General features: G+C 56.3%; 1 protein-coding gene across 1 annotated transcript in view; it reads right to left on the bottom strand.

Moving 5' to 3' along the window:
* Positions 1-242: 242 nt before the first annotated feature.
* The window catches only part of Hs6st1 (heparan sulfate 6-O-sulfotransferase 1), a gene marked incomplete at its 5' end in the record, with an annotated part of 37894 nt that continues 18021 nt past the window's right edge, over positions 243-20115 (bottom strand). The window contains 1 exon segment of the mRNA XM_005397559.2: positions 243-3168. Coding sequence (XP_005397616.1) covers positions 2460-3168 — 709 coding nt within the window. The 3' untranslated portion in view covers positions 243-2459.

Here is a 20115-nt window from a genome sequence, read left to right as displayed (position 1 = left end):
CTCAAGGGCACTGGCCGTCCTGGCCGCCTTTCTCACTGGTGTCATCTTTCCAAATGGTGCAGTTAGTGATTACTAACGGTTACTGTTTGGGTGGTGAGAGGCACTGTTCTGAAGACAGCACCTACTTCTGGTCCTGCAGGCGGCTGAGAGCCATGTGGTGCTCAGGCTCAGGGACGCAGCATGGACACCGACACAGGGCGGGGTGGGGGACTATCACACCCCACAGACCACAGCACTCAGAAGTCCTTTTCAGGTTTATTTCATCTGCTAACATTCATTCTCAACCTAGACAGAAACAATTAGGTGATTATGACCTGCTTCTCCATCAGCAACTCATTTTTTTGTACGAATAACCAAAAGATTTCTTCTCAACACTTTTTTTTAATAAGAAGCTATAAATAAATAAAGCTTTAAACGCTCCTGGGTTCAAGTGAAACCGTTCCAGTTCCCAAAAAGTTCAGACTTGTTGTTTGGACAGTTCTGCTGTCCTTGGCTCCCCTCCTGGGGAACCTGTCCTGGAGGGGACATCTGCAGGTCCGTAGGTGCCTGGTGACTGCTGCATGTCCACTCAGCCCTGCGGAAGGCTGTGGGGCGGGGGCAGAGTCGCTGAGTACAGATGGGGTCGCCCTGTCCTGTGATGTCCTGGGAGATGCTGTGGGCACAAGGAAGCTTTGCCCCCAAAGCAAGTGGCCAGAGTGGGCAGCACGGCCAGACAGCCAGGGGCCAAGGCTGGCGCTGTGTGGGACTGTTTTCCAAATGCAGCAGAGACTGAGAGGAGACCCGTGCTTCCGTGTGCGTGGGGACAGCGGGGCACATCTAACATGTACTCCAATATGTACAAGAGGGCCTGTGCTCCAGGTGGCCCCGGAAGCTCCACTTGTGGACAGGAGACCACAGCACCTCACTGGCTTGAGAACAACTGACCCCAGGGCTCCCCAAATCCCACCTCCTCCCAGGGGCACACCCAAGTGCAGAGCACCAGAGCCCAGCCTCCTGACACTGACAGGGACTGCCCTTTAAAAGAGCCACTCCACTCACTCCCTCACTCGGGTGCCCACATCTCGTGTGACCGCTGGCCAGGGAGGAAGCACTGGGCTGGGCTGTGCCCACGCCAAGCCCATCCTGCTTTTAGACCCTAGTGAGGAGGACAAGCAAAGATGAAGCTGCTTCTTCCAGAGATATGGGAGCCCCACGCCCCCTGCCATGGTGACCAGCCCTCTACTCCATGGTGGGACCCGCGCTGGTCCAGTGAGATGGGAGCAAGGAGGGCCCTGTCCTGCTGCAGGGTCAGCACGCGGCCTTAGGCACATGCCTGTGCCCTCCCAGGACCAGGGTGCCTGTCCTTCAGCGGTGGGGGCCCTAGGCCTCCCAGAGCCCAGGGATGGGGCACAGGGCAAGTGCTTCCAACAGATATGCAAATGGCTTCTAGCAGGCCGCTGGCCAGCCTGTGAGGGGTCAGGGAAGTGTGGGTAGGGTAGGGAGGGATGCAACCCGAGTGGGGCGGGCCATGCCTAGTCAGGAACCTGAGGGGCTGAGTTTCCCTCCTGGCCACTGAGAACCACCATGGCCCAGGGTAGGGCTCATAGGCAGCAGCTCTGTTCCCAGCCCCAGTGACAGAGTCTGATTGTGTTTTTATGCGTGAGGTGGTGGGAACAGTGGTCTATGAGCCCTTGAGTAAAGGTTCTAGGGATGGGAGGTGGGGTGAAGGGTCAGGGAGAACAGGGGAGGGGGAGTTCCTGGTGCCCACCCCCTGGCTGTCAGAGCCCCGCCTGCCTGGTGGGCACTCCAAGGCCAAGCCTCACTGTGGGTTCTGAGCATAGGCTGGCGAGGGGCATTGGTGTCCCAGAGGCGGGACTGCAGTAGACTGCCACAGCTAGGGACCCTGGCCTGGTCAACCACAGATGGCTGAGCTGGGAGCTCCAGTCCCGAGGCCCCTGGAACTGCTGTGCTCCTGGGGAGGTGGCTTCCCAGGTCCAGGGCACCGGGGCCCCCAGAGGCCAAGGGGTGCTGGGTTGGCTCTGGAAGCTGGCCTGCTGCCCCCACTGGGCCGCACAGCAGGGGTGAGCGCAGGTATGTGCATAGCTGGTGTGGGACTCCTGGGCCAGCTCATCCTCTCTCCAGTGTCTTTTGTCTCGTTTTCCAAACCATTAGTGGATGTGACAGTAAGGGAGAGGGGCAGCAGGCGGGCCTCCTGCTCCAGAGGCCCCACCACGCCACCCACCACACTTGGGGCATCTTTCCAGCATGCTTCTTCCCTCAGCCCTGAAGGCTGGACACAGCGATCTATCAGGCTCTGCCTGGGGAACAGCAAGGACACCCGGCCCTACCCGTTCCCAGGACACATTTGCCTTCTGGTGAGTGGGCGTAGGGTCTCCCAGCAGTTTTGGGTGGGCCCCTTTGCATGTTGGCCCATGACCCATCTCACCCTGCCCTGCAAGGCCTCCCCACAGCCACCACCACTACCACTTCTCGATGATGTGGCTCATGTAGTCTTCAGTGGGCACGCGGCCTGGCTCCTCAGCGTCCTCGCCTGGCAGGGCCTCCTTGGCGCGGTGCAGCAGGCGCTCCTCTCGGCTCCTGAGGCGCTGCTCCCTGCGCTCCAGCTGCCGCTTATACTGGTAGCGCTGCTGGAAGAGATCCTTGGCATAGTCGTAGAGCTGCATGTCCAGATCGTTGAGTTCCTCGATGCGCCGGATGGTGTCCTCGTCCACCTCCACGCCGCCCGCCCGCGTGCTGTTGTACTGCATGAAGGGCCGGATGAACTTGAGGTTGAACGTCCGCTCGAACAGGTACTGAGTCTTGCGCTGGAACTCGGTCAGGCCGAAGAAGGCCATGCCACGCAGGTTCTTCTTGGCGCTCTCCAGCAGCAGCTGGGCCCGCTTGCCCTCGGGGATGAAGGACAGGTTGTAGCAGCCCACCAGGCTCAGGTCGGCCAGCATGCGCACCTGGCGGTTGTTGGCCAGGTTGTAGGGGCAGTCCATGAACTCCTGCAGCGTGCAGCCTGACCAGTCCGTGCCCTCGTAGCAGGGCGGCAGCTCCTCGGGCGTGGGTGTGCGCCCGTCACACATGTGCAGTGAGGTCTTCCATGTGGCCCCGCGCTGCACGTGCCGCCACTCGCTCAGGTAGCGGGACACAGGGTCCCGCAGGAGGGTGATGTAGTAGAACTTCCTGCAATGAGAGGGGGAAGGGAGGTAAAGGGGTGATGGGGGCATGAGGGTGGGGTCCCCCTTGCATGCACGTCCACCACAGGAGCCTGGACAGGTGGTTTCCCCCATACCAACTGCCACACTTGGCTGTTACACCAGGGACGTGCAGGAACCTGCCATGGGCACACGGCTGCCAGGTATGACCCTGAACAGTGCCCTGCAGCACCAGCCCTCGGCTCCCTGTGCAGCCGGCCCCTCAGGAGGGCCAACCCTGATGCCCCTCACTGGGAGTATGGAGCTGCCAGGATCCTCACAGAGCTACCTGTGGCACAGGGGCTTCTGCTCCCCTTCTGGGCTGGGGCTGCTACTGAGAGCAAAGAGAATCTCAGGGAAGGGCCCCTGTGGGGCTCAGCCAAGGGGAGCTGGCCCCTCGGGAGCAGGGCTTCCCTGTGGCTTGTTAGTTACTGGTACACTGTTGTACCCCACTGCAATGTGGGCTCTCTGGGGAGGAAGCATCCGGCCGGTGTCTGGCTCCGTCCTCCAGAGACACAGGGATGCAAATGGCAGCTTGGTTCCCAGGGGCTCCCCCTTCACTGCTGTCAACCCAGCCACAGCGGCCAGGGGTCTGCTCAGTGCCTTGTCTGGTGAGCGTGCTCTTTTGGGTAGAGTGCTGAGCTGCGACCCTGGCCTGCACGGTGCCCACGGCATGCTGACCTCCAGCGCAGGCCTGTCTCTGTGGAGGTCTCCTATGCGCTGGGACAGCTCAGGGCTCCCAGCACTCAGCTCTTCCCAAGGCCTCCCACAAGCCTCTGGCCGCTCACCACCACCCAGCCAGGCCCCTGCTATCTGCCAGCACTAACAGACGAGGCATGACATGGGGCCTTCATCTGGGTGGCCACCTTGCGTCACCTCTGGGCCTGTGTCTCTCCTTTGTATCCAGAGCACTGGTAACTCTGGGTAGGCTGGTATGTGTTCCTGGAAAACGTGGGACAACTCACACTGCCCAGGGCCACAGAGCCCAGGGCCACTGGGGGAGGAGAGACTGCTGGGCAGTCGGGGGTGGCTCACCAGCAGCAAGGGCACGAGGGAGGGGACAGCTACAGACAATGTTTGACCTCTACCTCAAGTTGGCCATGAGTCCATGCAGCTGGGCGGCTCACAGGCATCGCAGGGGAACTGCTGGGTGATGTGGCCGTGAGACAGTGGTCCCTGCCTGGTGCTCAGGCAGCCTGGGAGAAGGAAGGCCCTGAACTACACACTCAGGCTTGTGAAGGGTATATGGTGGTGATGCCCCAGCCCTCAGGACAGCAGCCACGGTGAGGGGTGGCCAGGATGCCAGGGTCTTCTCCTGCCCACACTGGGGTGTCCAGGCTCAGGTACAGGCATGGACAGGGTCTCCAGTGCTAGTTCCACGTGCTCCTGACTGGGTGGGGCGGGACCAATGGGACTGGGAGGTGACAGTGCTATTGGGAGGGTGCCCCTCCCGAGCAGCGGGCAGGGACAGGATCCTGGGGCACAGGCTCGATTCAAGTCGAGGCTAGAGGCTCGGCAAGACCAGACCAAAGAAGATCTTACCTATTTTACAGAAAAACAAGCTTAGATGTGTCATGACCCACAGTGCACAATTCATGGATTTCAGAGATGAAAGTCTAAGACCTCTAGGAATGTCTGCTCTGTCAAATAATTCTGCTGTTCCCCAAGCGCAGATTCTGACAGCCCCAGGATTCATTGCCTGGGCCCCGTGCTGGCATCTAACCATGGCTGGTGTAATGCTTCCAGTGACCCGCAGCTGCTCTGACATTTTTGTGGGCACTGGTGGAGTGTGCCCACAGCCATGCCGTGCCTATGGGCAAGGGCGGCATTTCTGCTTGAGTTTGTTAACTGAAATCACAGGAGGCTATTGTTTTGGATGAGGCTTCTGTACAGACTCATCTGTAAATCAAAATGGAGTCACTCATGCTAAAGCTCCTGCCACACCCAAAGTTGTATCTGACAATCACAAAGCAGGAGAGAAACAACTCAACTCAGACAGACTGGTTCCAATCAGCATGATAATGAAGCTCACCCTGCCTTTTTACAAAAAAGCAACCTGATAATAGCTAAGCAGGTCCATCTCCCTGTCCTGCCTTACCGCAAAAGCCCCTATAAAGGGACCACTCATCGCTTCTCCTTTCTTCAGCCTTTTCTTTCTATAAAACCAATCCTCAGCTCCAATCATTGGCATCCCAGCCCTTCTTGTGGAATAAGTTGTTGCCCCATTCTGGAATCATAAATAAAGCCAAATGAGATGGTTTCTTTGTTTGCTTTTTGAGACAAGTTCAGGCTGCCCCTGAACTCACTATGTAGCCCAGGCTGGCCTTGGACTTGTGGCAGTTTCCCTGCTTCAGCCTCCCGAGTGTTGGGATTACAGGCATGCACCACCATGCCCGGCATTAATTAGCTGTGGTCCTAGTCTTAGGATGGTTCCACACTGTGCTGTTGGAGTGACTGGCTCTAGTTTTGTTGGTGTTTGTATTCTTTTCTTTGCTGCGCTGGGGCTGGGACTCAAAACCTTGCACATGGCAGCAAGAGACCAGCCCCTCGGGTCTGTTCTTACAGGATCACTGCAGTCTGGCCTGGGCCCACTCCACGGAGAACAAGCACAGGAGTCTCCGGGAAGGCATGCAGTAAAGCGGGAGCTCTGAGGCACTCACAGGAAGGAGGGCTGGGCAAGGCTGAGCAAGGCGGCTGCAGCCCTCTGTGCTCTGCCCCTACCCTCCTTCCCAAGGGCACCGGGCAAGCCAGGCACTGCCTGATCCAGTCAGGGAGACTAGGCACCACTCACATGGGCCTAACTGATAGGCCAGGGGAGAGGGGAGGCCCTGGCCCCAGGCCAGAGCAGGAACAAGAGCACCTGGGGTGTCTTCCACTGAATGCCAGGGGCTGGATAAGGGAGGAAGGGAAGAGAGCTGAATGTTGAAAAGCGGATTTAAATCTTAGCACATGAGCCACCAGCCGCTGCCACCTGCACCTGGACATTTAGATGTAACCCTGACCAACCCAGAAGCAACAGCCTGACTCCTTCCAGACTACCCTCCCAGCCCCAAGCTTCCCGTTCCGCAGCCGGCCCCTCTTTTCTCCAGCCCCAGGCCTGGCGTTCAGGGTTTACGCTTTCCTCCTCCCAACTTTCGTAGGTTTATTTCTTTTAAAACAATCTTGCTATGGAGCCCAGCCCGGCCTTGAAACTGAGTGACCCCTCCTACCCCAGCCTCCCAGTGCTGGGGTTACAGTGTGCACCCCCACGATAGTGCTCTCCCCTGGCAAATCTCCGAGCCTGTCTCAGGACCTGGTCCTTTTCTGGCTGGGCTTTGTAACTGCAGCATGGCTCAATAAACCCTCTGATTTCAGAGACCACTTTTTGCCTCAAGAGTTTTAGTTTAATAGAGGGCAGGGCTGCCCACCCACGGGCAGCAGCACTTCCTTCCCTTCCTCTGCCTGACAGGAGTGGTTTGACCCAAACTCATGCTCCCATCTACCCACTTCCGACTTTTGCTTCTGGAAGTCCAGGACTTCAAGGCCAGCCTGGGCAACATAGGGAAACCTTAATTTTAAAGGAAAAAAAAAAAGCTGGGCCTGGTGTCTGCAATTCTAGCACCCTAGGAGGCTGAGGTAGGTAGGAGGATCACAAGTTGGAGCTCAGCCTGGGCAACTGAAGTGACTTAAGTGAAACTCTGTTTCAAAATGAAAAAATAAATGGTTGGGTGGTACTGAATGAAGGTCCTGGGCTCAAGCTCCAATACTGAAAAAGGAACAAAGAAATCTGGCTGCTGACCATGAGACGTCTAGGGCTGGGGACAGGCACTGGACACTGTGAACTGGCATGGGGCTGTCCGCTAATTGCACCTCCACAGGAAGAAGGGCATCCACGGAGACACAGCACAAGGAGGAGGAAGCTGACTGAGCGCACACGGCGGCCAGGCTGCATCTGCAGCCACAGCAGAAATGCCTGCGTCCACTGGGAGTGACGACTGTGTTGGAGTCACAGTTTTGTAAAAATTGCACCTGCTCAGAGAAGGCACCACCCAGGACAGCAGTGGACCACTCAACAGTTACCTCAGGACAGTGAAACCAGGGATCCCCGCCCCGAGCTGCCCTGCCCATGGGCAGCAGCACTTCCTTCCCCTCCTCTGTAATTTTCAAAACAGAAAAGCTGAAAGTTCAGCGAAAACCTATTACACTCCAAATGGGTGATTTTATTTTCTTTACATATTTCTGTGCTGTCTGCAGTCCCTCATCTGAAAACCTGAAATGCTCTAGAACTTAAACCTTCCTGAATGACAGCAAGACACGGGAAAATTCCACACCTGACCTCATGTGATGGCTCAGTCAAAAAGCAGGTACCCTAAGGACCATTCAAAACGCGCAACCTACGTACCTAAGGTGTATATGAAATATAAATGAATTCTGTGCTTAACTTGGGGTCTTCCCTGAGCTCTCTCATAGCATATATACAAATACTCCAAAGTCTGAAATCTAAAACACTTCCAGTCCCTAGCATTTTTACTCAGTTTGTACCCAAATAATTAAACAGTGTCACGACTGCAAGATGGCCCTATTGCCCAGGATGGAGGTTGGGGGCACAAGGGGGCTCTGGAAGGGTGGCTTTATGTTCATCTGTCTTTTGCAAGGTCACAAGGTCTCTCTCGGCAGTTGTGCCTCCCACCATGGGACTGAAGGGGCCTTTCACAATGGGGTTTAATCAGCTGGCTCTGAACTTGACCTTAATTAACCACAGGTGCAGCAGAGGTGCAGCTCCCCGCTGGATGCAGGATCCTGCTGTTCAGGTAGCTGATGGAGTGGGTGGTTTTTCAAAGCAAATACTCTCCTACTTCTGGCACAGGCATGGCTGTGTGCACAGCAAGTCCTCAATGCCGGTCTGGATGCAGCACCAAGAGCACCCCATGTTCTCCCCTCCAGCAAAGTCGGGTGTGCTGCCTCAGCTCATCCAGACCACCTCTTTTGAGCCTGGGGTCTTGCTATGTAGTCTAGAATGGCCTGGAGCTCTCCATATAGCTCAGGTTGGCCTCAAATTTGGAATCTTTCTCCTCAGCCTCCTGGGTGCTGGATTAGAGGTGTGTGCCACCACACCTGCCAGGCCAGCTAATCTCATGGGTGTGTGGGGAAGGCGGTCTTAAGGGCAGGGAGCCACACTCACATGTGTCCCCAAATAGAGGCTTAGGAGCAGCATGGCAGTCCCAGAGGAGGAAGGAGCCCAGGCGATTCCCAGGTGTCGCAGTGTGACCATGTCTGCCACCAGGATGTCCTTAGAGACACTGACCTGGTCCTGGTGTTTCCCTCTTGCTGGCTGGAATGTGGGTGTGACCAAGCGCCAGCAGTCGTTTTGAACTGTGAGGTAGAAGCCCTGCTTTCTCGGGCTGGCAGAGGGGAAAGAGCCTGGGCTGCTGATGTTTCTGCATCCACAGCATGGCCTGCCTACCCTGGTCTCCTTTTCAAAGGGACAAAATGAAGCTGTGGTGCAAGTAGCCTCTGGACCAAAGCCATTTACTCAGACCTGAAGCAGGAAGGGCAAAAAAGGGTAGAGGGTGAGCTGGGGGTGGACAGCAGGGCCAGGCTGACAGCTGAGCTCTCAGCACTTTATCCTGTGGACAGTCCTCTTACAGATGAAGAGACAGGCCCAAGAGGTTCAAGAGCTAACTCGGGGCACAGCCGGCCAGGGCAGTCGTGCTTGGAGTTCTTGGATGTGAGCTGCCCCTGTCTGATGAGCATGCTCACTGGGAGAGCCACTGCCCAGGCTGGTGCCCAGTGGCTGATCTGTATGTCTTGCGAGGCCAGGTGAATGTGTCCCCATGCGGTGCTGGCCTGGGTACCCTGCTGACCACTGTCTAAGCCGCAGTCACAGATAGCAGTGTTTTGTAACTCAACTATGAGCCAAAGTTGCAGTCCACTTCCTGTAAAGCAGAGCCAGAGAAACTACACAAATTAAAAAAAATACATGCACACCTGCAGTGAAGATACCTCATCACTGGGCTGGGTGACTTAAACAGAAACCAGACTGTCCTGGGCGCCATGGGGACCGGGCCCATGCCTTGGACTTTGGCCCACCCTGGGCAGCATCTTGCTGCGGAAAGCTGGGTGAGCTGCCCCTGGGGCTCCTGGACAGGAGCTTTCTAGTCACACACAGCCCTCTTTCGCTCTGCCAGCCAGAGGCAGATGGCCAAGGACAGAGATGACAGCTCAGCAGGAGTCTTTACAGCAGTCTCCCCCTCCTGCAGGCAGGCCAGATGGGCGGAGCTGGGGCGGGGTGGGGGCTGGGCTCACACACAGGGTGCAGGCGTCCCACAGAGCAGGCAGTGAGGGGCGGGGGCTGCCCTGAGCTCCCATGCGGGGCCCTTCATCTATACCTTATAACCAGGTTGCTGGGCAGGGAATCCGGGCAGCACAGGAGGCGCTGCCTAGCAAGCCAATCTTCGGGCCACTCTGTGTTTAGGGCCTCCAGCACTTGAGGGTCTCGCTGGCTCTGGGAGGGGCTTCTTAGTCTGCCCTGCTGCCCAGGCTGGCTCCACCTGGACTCACTGGCTCCCTGCCAGGCAAGGGCAGCTGTTTCCTCCCTACAGTGACCCGCTGGGAGGAGGGTGACAGCCTCCCGGGTGCTGCTCAGTGCCTGGGCTTAGGTGGCCAGGGTGTAGCATGGGACACGGAGGGCCTCCTGCCCTGGCGCTCAGCAGCTCTAACAGCTTAGCGCCACCTACAGGGGAGGTGCCCCGGGGAGCGATCCCCATAAAGGCCCTCGAGGCTCAGGAGTTTCTGTGTAGCTTCCCACGCATGGCTTTCTTTCCATGCTTAGAGGAGCTGGGGAGGCCTCCAGGAGGAGGTGACCCAGGCAGTGTCTCCCAGGAGACTGTGCCTCCAGGGGGCGGGATGGCGCTGTCCTAGACACCTGTCCCGCCTGTCCCCCCACCCACGCAGGGGCCAGCAGGGGCAGGCAGGGCTGCGGGTGCGCAGTGCAGCGCCTGCTTCCTTCTGATGAGGGCGTGGAGACCTCCCAGTGGCTCTCAGCTGGGCAGCTACTTCTGGCCGCAGAAACACCTCTTCCCCAGCCTGACTGAGGGTTGCAACCACAGCACCCCCTTAGAACAGACCCTCCTCCAGCCCGGTGTCCAGGGCTCACAGTGGGCTCCTTCCTTCTCTGTCCCCCACTCCAGGGCTTCCCTCCCATGTGTTGCCACCTGTCCCGAGCTCTCTGCCATCTGCCCGTGAATTCCTCTCTGCCCCTGCTGGGCTGGCCAGCACCCACCCACGGAGAAGGCATGGCACTCTCTCCCAGGACAACACAGCAGCCTGTGAATGACCACTTGGCTAGCGGCTCCCACCGCCAGCGCCTACTCCTGAACAGTCCAGGCTCAAAAACTGAATCCTGGTCTCTAGCAAACCTAGTACACTAAAGTGCAGCAGGACAGCACCACTGTGTGCCTGTTAATCCACCCCGCAGCTGCCCAGACGGGGCTGCAGTCCCAGGACACAGGCTACGGGGGCTGAGGGAGTGGATGTGAGCCAGGTAGTCCAGTTCTGGCCTAAGCTAATCAGAAAACACCTCCCTCCCAGGCTTGCAAGGACTTGGTGAAGTGCCCCAAACACCACTAGAGAGCATTACAGCCGCTCAGCAACTACACAAGCGAGGAGCTTGCTATTGTCTTTATCAGTTTCCTTGTGCTGGGACAAGGACACCGACTTAAAAGAGGAGGGGTATGTTCTAGGCCCCCAGGCTGCAGGGAAGGGAGGTGTGGTGTAAGGACCTGCAGAGGGAGCCACTGACTTCCTGGCAGGCGGAAGCAGTGTAGGGAAGCACTGGGAAGGGAGACACACCTTCTAGGACTCAACCCCAGCAACCACCTCTTCCCACCAGGCCCCTGGGGATAGCAGGTCTGCCGCAGGACCCTACGATCCAGTCACTTGCCAGACAGACAGATGAGGCTTTGGGGACACTGAGATCATCCTGGGCTGGGCCAGGTGCAAGTTGCCTGCCCTTACACAGGTGGTCTGCGCTCACCACTCTGCAGGATGCCCTCTGACCTGACGGACCCTTCCCTGGCCACAGGACTCAGCAGGTGCCTGTCACGTGCAGGACAGGAAGGGCTGGGAATGTGGCCACTAAAGACCCCACTAAGTGAGTGCTGCGGAGGGAAGAGTTGGGGCAGTGAGGGTTCGGCCTGAGCTGACACCAGGGAGCAGCAGCCCTGGGGAAGCAGTCTGGCTGAGGGTGCACACAGGAGACAGGACAAGCTTTGACAGCACGGCCTGGACTCCACCCAAGAGCGGGTTGGTGAGGAGGCGAGGTCATGGCTTTGCGGAAGGACGCTGTTAGTAAACAGTGCAAAAATGACATCTCCCATCCTTGCTTCAAAATACCAAATTAGGAAATATATGTGAAAAAGTAAAGTATTAATTTAAGTTTAACAGGAAATACCTCCACAAGCCTTCTCTCAGCTGACAACATTTACAACATTTGAAATCTCTGCTTGCTATACAAGGGAGGTGACCGGAGTTTTAGGGAAGGGCAGGCTGCTGAACGGAGATGCCTCACCCTTACAGAGCTGTGCCACAGAGAAACCAAGGCACTGAGGGGGTGCCTGCACTGGGGCATGTGGGTCTCTGAGGCAGGCAGCCCCTCTGAATGCACCCAGGAGCCAGAAGCCTCAGCCAGCTCCAGGAAGCAGTGGCCCCACGCCTGAGGGACGCCCACAGCTATTTCCCCGATGTCCCTCCTGCAATCTTTCCATGCCTGACAAGGACCCTGGCAGACCCCGGGGCAGAGGGTGACTGCCTCTCAAGGCACCATGGGGAGCTGCTATGTAGGCCATGCCCATTACACTCCCACAGGCACAGATGGGTGGGAAGGTCCCAGCCTGCAGCCTGTGTGCAGGTCACCCCAAGTTCCTGACAGGTGGCGCTCCTGTGAGACTGCCTCAGCGGGGACTGGACTCATGCACCAAGAACATGACTGGCTCTGCCTGGCTGGTGTCAGGTCTGGCTGGCCTTGGCCCCAGGAGATACTGGGTGCCCTACCTTGGGTGGGCACCACAAGGTCAGCTTGGAGGTGCTGTTCACCGATCCTCTGGGGGAAGAGACAATGGGCTTCAGGCTTTCTGGCAGCTTCCCGCTTGCTGCTCCCAAAAGCAGCATGGCCACGGGACTCTCCCAGCTGGGCCTCAGAAGCAGTGCTGTGCCTGAGGCTGCAGGCGTGAGAAGCTGTGCTCCATCTCCTCTGTCTGCCCTCTGACTCTGCCAAGCTCCTTCCTGCTGCTCTGGGCAATGCTCCAGCGAGTGAGTCCTGACAAGGGAACCCAGCCAGGCCTTGGGCTTCGGGGCTCGAGGGGCTGCTGCTCATTCATATTTTATACCCACTCACCCGGCTCTTGCTGCCTTTTGATATCTGGCAGGTGAAGTGTCACCTCTGGCCAAATGCACACACACCTTAGGCCACAGGGAGATGATGGTGCTCTGCTCCTTAGCTGCACCCGGGTAGGACAGCTGGGCGGCCAGGCAGTGTGCATGCTGGCGTGGCGTGGCCTGGCACCAGCCTCCAGCGCCTGTCTCTTGATCCAGCCTGGAGCTATTAAGCTCACTCTTTCTAGATGCCTCCAGGCCTCTGCTTAGCTGCTGCCCAGTCAGGACTCAGCCGGCACCGTCAGCTTGCATACCCATGACCACAGCCACCCATACCAGGGGAGAGGGGCGCAAAGGACTGTGGTGAGGGCCGGGGCAGCGCTGTGTCCTGCCTGGGTGTGCAGCACGTGCGCCTGACTTGGCTGAAGTGTCTCCACCAGGAGTCGCCCAGGCAATGCCAACTTGCGGGTGTCTGCCAGCACATACCCTGCATACACATGGCCACGTACGAAGCCTCAGCTGTGCCTGGAAACTGTCCCTGTGGGTTCAGAAGTGCTCGAGGCCCATGTGTGAAGGGTGGGGCGTGCTGTAGCCAGTGACTCCAAGGTAACCAGGAGGCACAGCCCTCTGGGTCCTCTGCAGTAATGCACAACCACACCCCCATGGGCACAATGGGCGAAAGTGTCACATCACGCTCCTGGGTACCTGAGGCCAACTCTGCAAAGCACATAAACCTGGCACTGGGGAGACAGAGCAAAATCACAACACAAGCCAGGTGCCCAGAGGATTTGTCCCTGGCATGGTGCCCTGGGCCTTCTCTGTGTTTTTCTAGTTTTATACAAACAAGTTTGTGCTAGTTGACAAAGGAACGTGTGAAAATTAATGTACACAACCCAGTCTGATTTTCTTGAGGGAGGTATGAGTCAGGCAGGCCTGGGAGGCTCAGGATGTGTCCAAAGCCACGAGACCATGAGTTGTTTGCCTTCCTGGGAATCAGGGGTTAAAACTGGTCTGAAGACCAAATATATGTGGGGCGAGGGGTATCCTATGGGGTGAGTCCTCCATGTGACCTGCCGACCTCACAGCTGGGGCTGGCTCTATGTAACACAGTGACCCTCTCAAGATCCTGGGAAAAATCACCTGGTTCTCTCGCATATGGTCTCACAGCCCACAGCCAGAGAAGAGGCAGACACAGCCCCCCACACTCTCACGTCTACCCACTCGAGCAAGGAGGAGGCTGGAGCCAGAGGAGGCAAATGCTCTGGAGCTCGACTGTTTTCCCCAGACAAATTCATAGCCTAAATGCACACTCCAGAAAGAAGTCATTCCACACCCAAGGGAAGTGCAATGGCCCACTTTCTACTGCTCTCTTAACCTGCTGACCGGGCTCTGCTTGCAGCCAGGGTGACCTGCCTCTGGGTGATGCACTGGGAAAGCTATGACCTGAAGAGTGACCCTTAGATGTGAGAATACTGGCCTTTCCAGATCCAGGAATCCTCCTATACCCCACTATACCCCATCCCACCAGTCAGGTCCCCATCCTATCCATTATGCTGTGGTCAGTGCCTGCCCCAGGGAAAGGGACAGACAGACACTTGCTGGCTCTGTTTCTACAAGGTACAGTGCGGTCACCACTGTTAGACTCCCTTGTGCAAACAGTGCCCTTTGTTACAGCCAGGTCCCCAGATCCCAGGTATCTGACCTCACAGACCCCATGAATTCCACAGGAAACAGGCATGGAAGTCAGCGCTGGGAGCCAGGCTTCCCACTTGACAAGGGCTCTGCCACTGTGTGACTGTGGCAGGGTCCCCAGAGAACACCCGGGCACCTGCTTTCTTCCTGCACAACATGGCTCAGCTCCACCCAGCCCAGCCCAGCCCAGCCCAGAATGGAGGGAAAGAGAAGAAACAGCAGTCGAGGGCTAGATGCACCAGGAAAACACACAAGAGGCATGGTGAGAGACAGGCTGCAAGTCAAACATTTTGTATAAAAGTCCAAATATAAAAAACACAAATACCCCTATAATCTCAAAAAAGAAAAATCACATATAAACCACAGCAGCAGTTAAAACTCTTCCTCCAGTATGTTTCTGGTAAGAACCACAGGGCACAGGTATGTAAGCACATGAGTGTGTTCAAGGAAGTGCACACATACTCATAATTCTGTAGATACATACAGAGAGCTTGCACAGACAACAAAAATGCGGCAAAATGTTAACACATCACGGAATCTAGGCAAGAGGTGGAAGGATCACTTTTCTGCTCCTCCAACTACAAATTTTTCAAAATAAAAAGCAAAGGGGAAAACTCCTTCAGAGAAAATGCCAGGCTATTTCTTCCAAATTGTGAAAGAACAGATTACCCAGTTTTATGGAAACTCTTCTGGACTACAGTAATAGAGGGAATGATCCCCAGCTCATTCTACGAGGCCATTGTCACCTTAGCCCCCAAACCAGACAAAGACAGGAGGCAGCCAATGAAGCTGACTTTACAATACAGACATTAAGCTCCCACAACAAAACCCTTATCAAGTCAAATCCAGCGCAGAACATGAGAGACACTACACTAACACCAGGTGGGTTACCCCAGGTAGGCAAGGATGGTTTAATAAGAAAGCTTCCATAAGACTCATCTCATCAGCAGATTACAGATCTCAGCAATACGCTATACAGGAAGCACTTGGCAAATGTTTATAATGTTATAAGCTCTCAGGAGAGGACAAACAGGAAAGAGTATTTTTTTTTTTTTTGGAGACAAGGTTTCACTATGTAGCCTAGGCTGGCCTCAAACTTGTGGCAATTCTCCTCTCTCAGCCTCCTGAGTTATAGGTGTGCGGCACCATGCTTGGCTAGAGATGAGCTCTTTTAATGTGATGAAACATTCCTACAACCCAGAGCAAGCTTGGTCCTAGCATTTCCTCCAAGATTAGGACAAGGACAAGGTCCCTCTCCCTGAAGTGATTCTGAGTAAGGGGCTCTCAGCTGCTGTGCTAAAATGACACGATGGAATTAAAGAGGAGGCTGTCTGGAGTTCCTGTCCCAACACAGGCGTTATGGCCCAGGGCTTTGTACACAGCCTCCTGGCCCAGTGGGGTGCCCAGCACAGGCAAGAGGGACTTCTTACACCCGCCAACCCTGCCCTGGGTCTCACTCAGAGCATGAAGGCTGTGGTTTGCTCTCAGTGTCCTCCTGGGTGCAGGGCGAGCTCAGCGGGTGTATCAGTCAGGGCAGCTGCTTCCCACTGAGCTCAGCATGCCCCGAGGGACAGCCCTGGCTGCACAACCTGCGTTCTCCAGGGGCTGACATCCCACCTGGAGCAGGGTGGACCTTGAAAGAGCCTCGGCCGGTGTTATGCACCTGCCTAGCATGGCGGGGCTTTGAAAGGGTACATGTAGGGCAGGCATGACCTTTCTAACCTTGACCCCTTGCTCCCTGCTGCCTCACTTCTCCTGGTCCTTTCTCCTGGGTGACAAGTCCGGAGGGGCCCCATGGGGGCAGGTGCTCACAGCTCTACTCAGGCTGACCCTGCGGCCGGGCTGCCTGACCGCAAGCTCTTCCGCCTGAGCGCACCCTCTCTGCCCTAAAGCACCGCTTGGCCCTCCTCCGGCATCCAGCTCCCTCTGTGCAGCCACAGCAGCTCTGCCAAGTGCACCCTTGCCACTGCTGCTGGTGAGTGCCTCGGCCATCGTGGTGCCAAGGCAGCTGTGCAGGAGAGTCTGGCCCGGGAGGACCCTGGATGTCTGGAGAGGAGCACAGGCTGGTCCTGGAGACAGAAGGCACCAACACAGGGAAGCTGCAGAGACGGCAACCAAGTGCCAATGTGCAGAGCCGAGCAAGAATTTGGGGGGCCGCATGCCTGCCCTGCCCCAGGCCTTCCCACTGCTAGACACTGGGTGAGGGTAGCCAGAGGGGACCTAGAGGAGTATTTGTGCTAACCAGTCCTACTGCCTGCTGCCTGCTCACCCTGCCACGGTCCAGGAGACTGGCGGGCATGTGGCCTTAACCCGCTCTGACTGAGGGTGGGCTCTGACATGGCGATGGGTCCCAGGCTCTTGGCCACTGAACACTGCCCCACACCAGCCTGCATGCTGAGGAAAGCCGCGGCTGAAGTCTTGCAGAGAACACGAGCTCCTTATCCTGCAGCTCCGGGACTTGCTTCCCGGAAGCAGCTGGTGCAGCACTGTCAGCCTGGCTTTCTGGGCCGGATGCCAGGGCTCCAGCGGCCCACCTTGGGGAGGGCAACAGTCGCACAGGGTGACCAAGGCCCAGGGCTGTGTGAGGGGGCAGTGGCAGCCTAAGCAAGGGGGACGGTGGTGTCTAGGGGTGCTCAGAGGACTGCTGGCAGGGCTGGCAGGGGTGGGGAGTGACTCACAGGGGCAGGAGGAAGGGCGGGGGGGAGTGCTGTCAGCTGATGGCTCCCACTGCAAAGGGAGGCCTGACTCACACAGGAATGGCAGGCACGGGGCAGGAGGGAGGCAGCCTCTGGCTGGGGCTAGGGCCAGCCTTTACCGTGGTGAGTGCTGCTCCGGTGCTGTGGACAAGCCCACCAGCACTGACAGGGAGTGCGCTGCCTTCCCCTGGGGGAGCTCAGGACAGTACATGTGCACACCAGCGTGTGCAGCACAGGGCCCAGAGGAGGCCGCAGGTGCTGCTTTCTTTGCCCGGCCTGGGGTGAACCTAAGCAAGAAGCAATCACCACAGCTACTCCACAGAAGCCAGAGCAGACTCAGGTGATGAGGACTGCAGGCCCTACTGACAGGCAGCTTCCTGGCACGGAAAGTAAGGAGGAGCCCCACCTGTCCAGTGTGGCAGAGGTCTGGAGAGCTGCTTTCAATTTCCCAGAACCCACTGCCCCTCCCAGCTGCAAATGGCCCCTGGGGCAGATACATGAGGAGAGAACAGCAGGATGGCCTCCCTGGCTAGGGAAGGAAGTTGAGTCTCAGTGCACCTGAGCACCTGTGAGAATGTCAGTAACCAGCCTGGGGGCAGGAACCTGGGAGAGGGGGCCAGGTGGTCCCACGGTCGGCCTGAGACCACAGAATGGCTAGCAGGTGGGGCAGACGCTGACCTCCCTGTTGCCAGCAGTCCTCTGACTGCAGGTTCTTGGCTGCAGGTTGGGACCCATTCCGGGGATGCGCTTGGGTCTTGTGAGCTCACATCTCTTCTGTGTCCTAGACCTTTGCTGGCACCTGCCCCAAACTCCAAAGAGCACTGCCTGTTGCCTCCAACTTCCAGGACTACAGAATTGAGCACTGCCACAGAAGACTGCCCGGGACCCCACACTAGCTCTGTTCCCAGCACTGCAGTGCTGTGTGGTGTGGTGCTCTTAGCCGCTGGCCAGGATGGCTCACAGCTCTGTCGCACCTGTCTGTGTGCAGACAGGGATGGGCTTTGGGTGGGTGAGGACCCAGCCTGTCCCAGGAAGCACCCACACCCACAGCAGCAGGGCTGCAGCCGATGTCAGGTCTTGCTGGGGGCATGTGCTGTTCTCCAGGCTGCCTGCTCCGGAAGGCCCTCAGCTGACAGCCTTTAACCCGAGTTCACTCTGGAGCAGCCACTGGGGACAACAGGCTCTGGCAGCTGACCCCAGCCCAGCTGTGTGCGGGCAAGAGCTCTTGGGACAGTGCTCTCTCCAGCCTCTGGAGCCTGGGAGCGGGGAGGGATGCAACCCGAGAAGAGAGCAGGCTGGTGGCAGTGCCAGGTCACCCTGCAGAAGCTCAGGCCATGAGGGTGTATGTGGAGTGGGAGGCACAAGAGGTCCTTGACCACCTTCCCACATCCAGGCTCTGGGAAGTCCCAGGCTGTGACTTTCCAGAAGGCACGAGAGTGTCAGCGTGGGTGGGCAGGCTCTGCTTCCTGAAACCCTGTCCTTCAGGGACATATGTGCTCATTCTCAGGGACACAACCCCAGCAGGGCTCTGGAGGAGTGAAGAAAATATGGAGCACTGCTGCCTGATACCCTGCTCCAAGGCTCAGTGGGTCTGCAACCCACCCCAACTCCTCACCCCCTTGGCTTTTCTCCCTGGAGGCAGGAAAACCAGGACATGAAGTCAGAGGGGCTGGGGGTGGTCGGTAAGCATGGACACTCGGGTAACCTTGCACAGGTCTGGTGTCTTCTGAGCACTGGTCCCTCTGTGCAGGACAGATGGTGCTGTCACGATCATGGTGTGACAGTGATGGCTAACAGCAGGTCCAACCACCCCTAAGCCTCCGCCACGCCAGCTACCTTCCAACAGCTGGTACCCACCTATTCATCTGACTTCACCTCACCGCAGGTAGGGGACACTGTGTCCTGCCACTGAAGGTCCAGGAGGCAGGCACAGCGAAATTGAGGTCCCTGCCCAGGGCCACATAGACAGGCAGCACCCAGTGTCCACTCCCAGCATGTGCCCAGGACTAAAGACAGGCTCTCCCGAAGAAACTCCAATCCTTTCCACACTCTTCTCAAAGACTGAAGTGGGCAGAAGCCTTCATAACTCATCCTGAGGTTGTCATTAACCAATATCAAAGCCAGACAAAGACAGAAGAAAACTAGACATTAACATCCTTTATGTATGCTAATGCAAAAACCCTCAACAATATACTTGAAAACTGAATTCCACAGTATACTAAAATGATTCTATATCATTACCAGTGGATCCCTGGAGTGCAAAGATGGTTCAAGATGTTTTAAAATCTGGAATTTGGGCAGTGTAATATGCTACATTAACAGAATGAAAGAAAAAAAAAACCCATAGGTCAACTACTGTAGAAAAAAAAATTGAAAAATTCAACTTGCTTTCATGATAAAAATATTCTACAAACTAGGCAGAGAAGAAAACTACCCCAATAAAGGCCACCATTATGGACTAGATGTTCATGGCAGCCCTGACCCCCACTGTGATGGTATTAGAGGTGGGGTCCCTTGATGAAGCCCTCATGCACGGACCAGTGTGATGATCTCTCTCCCTTTTGGCCACATGAGGACACACCCAGGGCCAGGGCCAAATAGCCAGACACTCAGTTTCCCGGGCCTTTCCATATTGGACTTTCCAGTTTCTTATTTCCAGTGAGAAATCATGTTTAGCACCCAAACTGCAAGGGATAGTAATCTCTGCAGATGACACAAAACTTATATGTAGAAAACCCTAAGGATCCACGAAAAATTTAGAGCTATGTGTAAGATGTAAACCAAATACATCCTGTGTTTATGGATCTGAAGACCTAGTATCATTAGGAAAGGTGTCAGTACTTCCCAACCAAATCTAAAGGTCCAACCTAGTCTTTTATCATACCCCAAACCATTCTCTGTACACAAACAAAAATCATCCTAAAATTCACATGGAATTCCAAGGAACCCTGAACAACTAAAGCACTTGATAAATAAGAACAAAGTTGGAAGACTCACATTCCCAGATTTCAAAATTTACTACAAAGCTGCAGTAAGTAAAACAGTGTAGCATGGCATGAAGACAGAGACCAAGGGAATAGAGCCCGGAAATCCATGCTTGCATATACAATCAGATGATTTTTGGCTATTTAAAGGGCACTACAACCACTCACCAGGGAAAGTCTTTTCAACACTCACCAAAGAATGGAAAGCTGGCT

This window comes from Chinchilla lanigera, unplaced genomic scaffold (assembly GCF_000276665.1).
Source record: "Chinchilla lanigera isolate Chin_1 unplaced genomic scaffold, ChiLan1.0 scaffold00058, whole genome shotgun sequence".
Taxonomy (NCBI): Eukaryota; Metazoa; Chordata; class Mammalia; order Rodentia; family Chinchillidae; genus Chinchilla; species Chinchilla lanigera.
The sequence above is the reverse complement of the archived record's forward strand: the minus strand, read 5'-3'. Positions and strand labels throughout refer to the sequence as shown.